This window comes from Triticum urartu, chromosome 6 (genome assembly GCF_003073215.2).
Source record: "Triticum urartu cultivar G1812 chromosome 6, Tu2.1, whole genome shotgun sequence".
Taxonomy (NCBI): Eukaryota; Viridiplantae; Streptophyta; class Magnoliopsida; order Poales; family Poaceae; genus Triticum; species Triticum urartu.
The window spans coordinates 384,863,030-384,872,634 of NC_053027.1; the positions used below are offsets into that span (position 1 = coordinate 384,863,030).

Sequence of the window (9,605 nt, forward strand, 5' to 3'; positions counted from 1 at the left end):
ATGTTTGTCTCTGGTTTGCGAGCCCTCCCTTCTCCACGTTTGTCTCTGGTATGTGCGAGAAAACGCGTTTGAACCGATACAAGCCCTCATTAGATGGCTTTCATGGTCCGGATGCGGATCAGCATTGGAGATGCCCTTATGTCTTTAATTTCTGTTAAGAATCTATCTCTGCAGAGGCAGCCGGTTATGTTGTTCACCTCCGCGTGCTGAATTGGTGTATGTAAAGACCGAATTTGGTTTCGTCGTGTAATGCGATGGAGCCGGGGCGGGTGCCCTTTTTCCTTCTTTAAATAAAATATAAGTAACTCTGTATATTCTTCATACGTTTGCATGCATTGACTGTTCATTAAGTAGATACATTTGTCGGAAATTTGATAACGATGCACAAAATTTGTCCTGCCCAAAGTGGAAAGAGGGAAGGGAAAATGTGCAGGAACTACGTGTGTAATCAAAGAATCATTGCTGCATCCTACTATCGCTCCGGTGCTGCTTCTTTCTTTCTGCGTTGCGCGTGCGTCTTGTTGGTTTGATCAGAAGTCAAAGATCATCTTCCGGAACTTCTCCATATGCTCGGCCTGCAGCGAGATGGCCACCGACAGGCTGCCGTCGCGGCTGGCGCTGGGGAGCACGAACGCGAGCCCCTCGTACGCGATGCCGCCGGGGCCCATGAACACGGGCCGGCCCCAGCCGAAGTCGGCGTCGTGGATGGGCAGGCGCACCCAGCTGGTGAGCCCAAGGTTGGGGCACCGGAACGTGTGCGCGCCACGGACCAGCGCCGACAGGTCCGGCTGCATCTCCAGGTAGTCCAGCGCCGAGCGGCAGTACTCGTTGTCCATCACCTCCAGCGCCGCCTGGATCGTGGTCGCGCCGTCCGCCAGCGAGCCGGTCACCTTGCCCGCCACCGCGAGCGGCGTGGCCGTGAAGATGACGTTGCCGAAGTAGCCCTCCGGGAGCGGCGGCTGCAGCCGCTGCCGCCCGTCCGTGGCGCAGTACAACTTCGTGGGCTGCTCTGGGGACAGGCCACGGGCCAGGGACGCGCACCGCCAGACGTGTGCACCGAGCACCGCGTAGGTGCTGAACCGCGGCGCGCCCTCGCCTGTGGGAAGCTGGGCGCGGAGGCGGCCGAGGTCGGCGCGGGACAGCTTGAAGATGTCCACGGCCGTGGGCGGCGCTTCCGGCTTGGCGGTGAGGGCCTGCGGCTCCTCCGAGTCCAGCATGGCGGGCGCTGGCTGGTACTCGATGTGCGGGTGGGAAGGGGTCGGCGGGTCACGTGCGCGGAGGAGGGTGCGGTCAATGAACGGCATGACGGCAATCGGCACGCCACGGCAGAGGTCGGCCCATGAGTTGATGAAGTGCAGGCCGGAGAAGCCGTCCGCGACATGGTGCTGCATGCCTATGCCGAGGGCGACGCCTCCGCACTTGAAGTGGGTCACCTGCAGCAAAATCGCGCCAGTCAGGGACAGCAACATGCAAATAAAAACGAGCCGGTTTAGTTGACAGCTATCGTACTAACACAACTGGAGCATGCGGCACCGATTAATGATTTTCTATCACACTCGCCGCCTCACTAGTAATATTCAATTTTGTTTACTTAGACTAGCGATAATGGGAGTAACTTCAGCAGTAACATGGAGTCCAACTCAGCAAATTTGCTTATGTGGCAATGAGTTAATAAAAAGAGAGGTAGTTGTAGTAATTTAGCTAGTTACTGTAACATCACATGTTTCAATGTAGTATGAGTCTATAACCTAAGAAATGAATCTTTGCATGTTATCACACTTAAGTTACTACCCACTATGAAGGTAGTAATATAGTCTAGAAATATGTGTATGTTATTAGTGTATGTTACTATCCATTATGGCTAGTCTTATGAAGAACAATACCCAGTCGACCAAGTACAATTATCGTTCGGCATCTTGCACTCCATCGAGGCTTGCATATGGGAAATGACCCCTCAAATAACACCAAAGCCTCTTAAGGCCGTGATCACTGATCACGACTCGTGACGAGCTCTGAATGTCCCAGAGCACTTTGTGATCGCAAAAACTAAAGTCAGCCGCATAATGCAAAATCAGCTAACAACACAGAAGGCTCGACCAAAAACGATAGCTACTACTCTACAGAATTCAGACCGTGACAGAAAGATCAATCATAGGTTGCTTCCTAGCACAAGAAAAGTCACCAGTATTCCAGTTAGGCAATCACTTTCTCGCAACCGACATGAAATGTGCGTCCGAAGCAAAGTACACTTGCAGCAAGCAACCAGATGGTTGTATACCATCTTGGTGCAGTTGCGAGATTGCACAAGATTATGATCTGTCAACCTTGTCAGCATATTAACTGCAAAAAACAAACGGTAACATTAACTAGCTGACGCTAGGAGGGAGGTCCCAGCGAACCACGTCACAACCGTTTGATCGCAATCAAACGATGGCAACTTTCACGAAAAAATCCCTTCACGAAATGAAAACTGCCAACCCCTACAACTAAAGTTGCCACCCGTCTACAACTAAAACTGCCATCAAAATCATTCGCGGATGCTAACCCCTCCTGGGAAACGTTCGCCAGGTATTGGGCTCCAAAACAAAATCCTTATCACGTATTGGTTCGTCTGTGTTTGAAAGATCTCGACGAATCATCGGATTCGACCTGGTCACTCACCCAACGCTCTCAGCACAATTATTTTTTACTTATTTATTTTTTGTGGAAGGATGTTTCTTTAAGGGAAGATGCTGTCAAAGTTAATTCTCCTGAATTTTTTAGAGCTGTTGGATTTGCCCTTTTTCTCGCGAAAAAGCCAAAGGCCATATATTAAGTAGGACAAAGCATTACAAAAACACTCTTACAGAAATTAAAAAATAGATCCAAACCCTTGAGGGTGTCCAATCTTCTTCCTCCTGCATTAACGGGGTGCACCCCATGAGCAAAGCTCGTTGCCGCCTTGGTAGTACTTGACCATAACTACAAACACCAATACTAAGGTATGCTCATGTGCATACCCCTTCACCTCCTAACGTGAGTGTACAAGTGATTACGGCTTCTCGGCATCCCACCGGCAGTGTCGCTGGTCCGCCTCATCTCTAGTGGCCTTAGGGCCATAAAGGCGCAGCGGACCCTAGCCCTTTCTACTGGGAGGGTTTCTGCTCTGTTTTTTGGGTTTTTTTAGGTCAATTATGGTGTGTGTCCCGTTTAGGAAGTCGTGGCTGCAACGGCTCCCTGAAGATAAAATAAGGTCCTCTCCACCTAGCCCTCCCGGTGGTGCGTCTAGCGTCGTCGGAGGGCTGTGTGAAGGTTTGTTTCTGGCGGATCTCGTGGAATTTGGTCGGTTTTGGTCTCCTATGGATCTTCATAGATCCAGTCCTCGTTTATGTTCGTTCATGTGTCTACAGCTTTGATCTTTCCAACCTATGCTTTCGTTTATCCGTGGTGATTCTTGTTCTAGTGTGTTGCTCGTGTGGGGCATTGCCGACAGCTTTCCGATTGTATACTAAAAACTAGTTCTATCCGGCTCCGGTGAGGGAGGGGCGATGTCAGTGACACGCCTTCCGCTCGCTCTAGTGCTTGTAGTCATTGCTAAATGGTATGTGGACCTGGATATAATTTTTATTATTTTTGGTATTCCTTATACCACCATGACAGAAGATGAATAGATCAAAATGTTTTTTGAAAAAGAAAAAAAAACTAAAAACACCAACACTGGAATTGAACTGCTTGATAATTCATGCACTGAAGGGGCCACACCGGCAAGTTATTTTGTAGGCATTTGCATAACAGGTATCCTCAATCATTTGCTTACATGCATTTTATTAGCTAATAAAGACCTACAAAAAGATAATTCCATCTACTAACTAATAATATGTCGCGGAATTGCAATGATATTAGACGCCAAATTGGAATGGTAAATCAAAACTTGTAATGTACGCAAGTTGCCATAAAATTCCACTAGTGCAATTTCGATCTTCACATAAACAAGACCCATGTCGACAATTTCAAATAAATTGAACACGTAATTACGCAAACTGATCGATGATACTACTACACATTCTTGTGAAGAACAAGATGCTACCACTTTTGGAGTGGTATAAGGACAGAAAAATAAAGCCTCACGCGAGGTGCGAAATTCAGGGCGGCCTACCAATGAGGATTTTTTTAGAGAGAGGGCGCTAAAAAGGCCCAGTACGCGGGGCAAGGTCGGCCGACAGTTTTTTTTATTGAGGGACCAACAGATAATTGCGAGGTGTGCCAACAAGTCAGTGATCGAACCACACGCCACACCTCGTCCCATTTCCTTGCAGGTCCACCTGGCACGGTCCATTGCATGCGGACATGCGGCGCCGACGGCTGAAAGCGACGCGCGACCGTCCGTTTCTACCGTACCCAGCGGTGGTGACATCCAGCGCCCCTCACGGGCACGCCTCACGCGACCGCACGCGTTGTGCTCTGCTTCGTCGGCACGTCCTACTCTGTTCCTCGCGTGTGAGAAAAATCACGGAGTGGCATTCATGGTTTACCTGGACCACGAGGAGCGGGTAGGAGGAGATGCCCCCGGTGAAGTCGACGGCGGGGATGAGGCGCTTGAGGTCCATGGTGGGCGCGAAGTCGCCGAAGTCGTCGACGGTGCCGTCGGGCGCGTCGGCCTCCACGAAGAGCACCCCTTCCGCGTTGCAGTCGATCTCCACGCGCCCGTCCTCGTCGCGGGCCAGCCGCCCCGCCATCGGGTAGAAGGGCACCAGCGCCTCCGCCAGCGCCCGGCGCATCCGCTCCGCGTCGAAGTAGCGGCCCGCCTCCTCCCCCTCCCCCGCGCCGCGCCGGAAGAAGTAGACGCTCGGCGTGTGGAACCGCGGCACGACCAGGTCCGGGTTGGCGTTCCACAGCCGGAGCCGCGGCGTCTCCTCCGCCGGCACCACGACCGTCGATCCCCGCACCGTGATCTTCATATCCGCGGATGCAGATCTGGCGGGCAGACTAGGCGGAAGAAAAGCGAGCGGAAGGTCGTCGCTACGTACGTGGAACGCGCGTGGGAGCAGCGGCGATAATTAAAATTAAAGTAGGGCGTTTGGTAGCTCTTGGTGGAGAGCTGGTGAGCGAGCGGGGGTTGGCGCGGGTTTTATAGCCGGCGAGGCGGGATGGCGCGACTTGCCCTCGTTTGCCTCCAGTTTTTTTTTTTTTTTTTGCTCGATTGCTTCGTGGGAGGAGCTGGTGACGGGTGGGGAGTTGGTGGGATGGATGACCAGGCTCGGAAGCGGGACCCCTTTAATTCCTCGGTGGACGCGGTCCAACCTACCGGACCGTGGACGCGTTGCCGGTGATCTACATCAGCCTGATCTGTCCACCTCTATCCGCTGCATCAGCACTGACAGCAGCTTCCGATTTTGGGAATTCATCAGCTGCCCCTAATTCCTACTTGGGCGAAAAATGAAAATGCAGCGGCCAATGATCTTGGACGAGCATCACTCCCTTGTTTTGGTCGAGTATCGTGATTATTAGAAAAGACGAGATAGATTAGAATTTGTTCTGACTTGTCATGTATTTTAAATAAATCATTATACTCTTATATAAATGCCCACGAGGCTCAAGCAATACAATAAATTATTCCACCAATTCTTTTTCTCCCTTCTAACATGGTATCTCGTCGATCCTAAACCCTAGCCGCCGTCGCTTTCGCACCCACGCGCTGTCCCTGGAGCAGTCGGCCTCCATGACCGTCGTCGGGGGCCGCACCGCCCGTATCTTAGGGTTTGTCCGCCGGTCGTGTTGACCGGCTGTCCTAGAAAGTCTTTTTTTCGAATCTTTGCTCCGGGGCTGTCTCTCTCCCGCTGGACAACTTGATCGGCGATTTCTTTTCTGTTTTCCGATCTAATCTTGATCGATTTGCGTCGCCCACCGCTGCCGTCGACCTCGTATGCCTCTACTCCAACACCGACACGATCGGCCGGCTTCTTCATCGACCCAGCGGCCTCGCGCGTCGTCCGCACGTCTGTCCGCCGGTCGCCCCGACCCGGCGGCCTCGCGTCATGTGGCGGCCCTTCACCGCCGCCGTTCGCGCGTCGACCTACCCGTTGATCTATGCCGGCCGTCACCGCCCTGCTTCGACCGGGACTCCTGCATCACCCCGACCCGGCGGCCTCGCGCCATGTGGCGGCCAATCATAGCCGCCCTGCCGCCCGCTGTCGCCGGCGTCATCTCCGACTCCGTCGACACCCCGCCTCTGTCGACACCCCGCCTCCACCGAGCGTCCCCGACCTCGCGCGGTCGGATTGATCACTTGCCCGCCGCCGCGATCCGCTCAGTTACGTCGTGCGACCGACCTGGCCTGTCGGTTGCGCGCGCCTTCGCAGGTCCCGTGAAGATCGTCCCCGAGTTCAGCGCGCCTCTCCACCGATCGAGCATCGGGCTGCCGCTGTGTCGCCCCGTCGGGCCGCAGCGCCGCCGCTGTCGTGGTTCTAACTCTGACAGTGATGTAGGGGGGTATGTATGGAGAGGTTAGATCTCAGCTATTGGGAAGTTGTAAACACACCAAGATGTACGAGTTCAGGCCCTTCGCGGAGGAAGTAACAGTCCTACGTCTCGGTGCCCGGAGGCGGTCGACTGGATTACTGGCGTGTGAATAATAGGGGTGCGAACCCTTCATACTGAGGAGGGGGTGGCTTATATAGAGTTCGCCGGCCCCCTCCTGCCCTCAGTAATGTAGGGTTTATGGTACATTTAAGGTGGGGCGTTACCTAATAAAGTGCTATAACGACCATAAAGACTACTTAACAGCTGAACGTTTGCCTGCGGAGCGACTATAGGTCTCCTGGCGGTCGAGTGGTTGGCTTCATGGTCGAGTGATAGCTTCCTGGTCGAGTGTCTTGAGTCCATCGAGTGAGATACCTTCAAGTCGATTGGAAGGTGACTTCTCCTAGGGATGTCCTAGGGTAGGGCTACTTGGGCAGGCCCGTGCCCCTACCCTAGGTACATGTCTTCATCATTAGCCCCCGAATGGATCGAGGTTAGAGTGGGAAAAGAGTTGGAGATCTTTCCGACTGATTCTTTGGGCTACGTGAGCGCCTCGTTTTGGGTCAATCATCACGGATGACGTTGCCAACCTTTTTCAGTCGCCTTGATCCATTCCAGGCCTTTCGTCGAGTGAATTTCTCTGCTTGTGACATACTGAGCGCCGGCGCGATCGGGGTCTTCTGTTTTGACAAGTTGTTCTGTGGCCCGCAGATGTCACGGGATTCGGATTTTGGGAAGCGCGCGGGGCGGGAGCGGCCGTAGTAATCGGAAGCGATAAAGCGGAAGCTCCTCGATCCCCGCGTCGCCTTTTTCGCCACATACTGCGCGTGCGTCTGCTGCGGGATTTGACTGGATAGCCTGGGCCTACCAGTCAGCCACTCGGAAGCGGTCCCTTATAAATCGCCGGCTCGGGGTTTCCAAGCAGTGCGCTCTCTTCTCCTCCTTTCTTCCGCCCCTCTCCCTTCGCAAGTCCTTCCGCCACCTCCGTTCCCGCCCCAGCGCAGCGGGCCCGTGCAAGACTTCGCCGGCGACGATGACGAAGAGCAAGACCTCCGCTCTGGAGCGCGCGAAGAAGGCGGTGGCGGGGAAAGGGAAGAGGTCAGCTCGGGGCGGATCTTCCTCTAGGACCGCTCTGCCCAAAGGTTGGATCCAGGGCGACTGGATGCCATCAGTGCTCCGGCAAGAGGATCTCGACGACATGGTCGAGGGGGGAGTCATTCCCCACCAAGCCGCGCGTCTTCCGGGGGGAGAGATCGAACCTCAACCCCGCGACGGTGAGTGCGTGCTCCTAGCCACCCACATCGACCGAGGGTTTTCTCTGCCGCCCCATCCTTTTTTCCGGAGCTTCTTGAACTTCTTCGGAGCGCAGCTCCACCACTTCACTCCCAACTCCATTGTATACCTTGCCGCTTTCATTTCCATGTGTGAGGCTTTCTTGGGTTGCCGCCCCCATTGGGGACTTTTCAAACACATCTTTACTTGCCGTTCTCAATCGGTCAAGAAGGCCAAGTCGAGTGACGAGAGGACGCAGGTGATCCAGTTGTGCGGGGGCTTGGCGATCCAGGCGAGGGGGAAGAGCTGTTTTCCATCCATTACTTTCCCGGAGTCGGTCCGTGGTTGGCAGTCGACCTGGTTCTACTGTCAGGACCAGGCGACCCCAGGACAGTCGACTGGTCTTCCTCCTTTTTCCCTCGACCGAGCTGAAAAACCCGCTTCTCTGAAAGTGACGCCGGAGGAAAGGGCCCAAGTCAAAGTGTTGGCCGGTCGAGTGGTCGAGCTTGTCCGTGAGGGTGTGACTGGGATGGACCTACTGGAGGTCTTCCTCCAGAGGCGCATCCAACCGCTCCAGGCCCGTGACCACCCGATGTGGTTGTACTCTGGCCTCGATGACACCACTCGGATCCACCCGGAGGAGGTCACCGACGAGATGCTGGAGGGGTGGCTGTCGAGCATCACGGGGAACAAAGACAACCCCCGAGGAGCCAGGAGGGTAACTCCACTCGACAACTCGTACGAAGTGGACCAGGTATGTCTTTATGCTCCCGACTGAAATCTTGTTTTCTGCATTGGTCTTTTTTGAGTTGGTCGACTGACTTTCGTCTTGTCTATTGCTTTCCAGGCGACCACCGAGATGTACTCGACGCCCAACGGGGCTCAGGAGCCAACTGAGGAAGGGGAGGCGAGCGGAGGTGAGAGTGGGGACGACCAAGGCGAGTGGGAGTCCGACGACGAAGGAGAGGGAGACGACACCGTCGACTCCAGCGAAGAGGAGGAGGAGGAGGTCGAACCCCCCCGCCCAGAGGGGCGGTCCAAGCACACACACGACCCAGCGCGGGAACGTGGCAAGGCGACTGCCTCTGTTGGGCAGTCGTCGAAACGCCCTCGGACCTCTTCTCCTACACCGACTGGGAAGGTTCCCAAGCACCCTCGCACGACGCTGTCCAAGCCGCCCAAGGCTCTACCCAAGATGAAGATAGTTGTCCCTACCATTTCCGGGTAATAATAAAACTTGTTTTCCTTTGTCGACCGTGGACGGATCCTTGGTCGATCCATTGAGCCAACCGACTGACTTTTGAGGCTTGCAGTGCTGCTACTTCTGAGGTCTCCGCCAAGGACGACGACCAAGAGATGGAGGATGCTATTACCTCCAACCCTGGTACGATTACCGACGTTCTGTATTGAGTCGACTGATCATTTATTGCAACTCTGGTCGATTGAACTTTTCCTTTGTAGCCCCTCCTCATGTTATCGACCTCCCGGATGACGACGACAACGGTCCGTTGAGAGTGAGGAGGCACAAGAGGGCGTCGGCTGACAAGACCCCCCAATCCACTCCGGCGTCCGAGGGCGTGGCTCGGGATGGTGGTGACACCACTCGGGCTTCTGTGACCTTCGCCGTTCCTCTGGCGAGTGCGAGGCCCTCGTCGTCGACTGCGGATCCGTCTTCACTTTTTGCCGCATACCCCGTCCCTGAGGACCAAGCGGCTGCTGCAAAAGAGGCTATACGCCAGGCGGGGATCATGATGGAGCAAGTGAAGATGGCTCGGGAGGCCAGCCAAGCAGCCTATGACGCGAGTTCGGCTCTTCAGAGCAACGTCCAAGTCAGT

General features: G+C 54.6%; 1 protein-coding gene across 1 annotated transcript; it reads right to left on the reverse strand.

Annotated features, from left to right (window-relative positions):
• Positions 1–291: 291 nt before the first annotated feature.
• LOC125513635 (hydroxycinnamoyltransferase 2) lies at positions 292–5,094 on the reverse strand. The gene is made up of 2 exons (XM_048678796.1): positions 4,512–5,094; positions 292–1,433 (listed from the first exon to the last, which is right to left on the reverse strand). The coding sequence occupies exons 1-2, from the start codon at positions 4,935–4,937 to the stop codon at positions 531–533; spliced, it is 1,329 nt and encodes a 442-aa protein (XP_048534753.1). The 5' UTR covers positions 4,938–5,094; the 3' UTR covers positions 292–530.
• Positions 5,095–9,605: the final 4,511 nt, after the last annotated feature.

Bases quoted from the DNA above. Each gene is read 5' to 3' on its own strand.
- LOC125513635 (XM_048678796.1), bottom strand. From the start codon at position 4,937: ATGAAGATCACGGTGCGGGGATCGACGGTCGTGGTGCCGGCGGAGGAG. The intron at 1,434-4,511 runs GTAAACCATGAA...ATTTTGCTGCAG, and splicing joins ACCCGCTCCTCGTGGTCCAG to GTGACCCACTTCAAGTGCGG.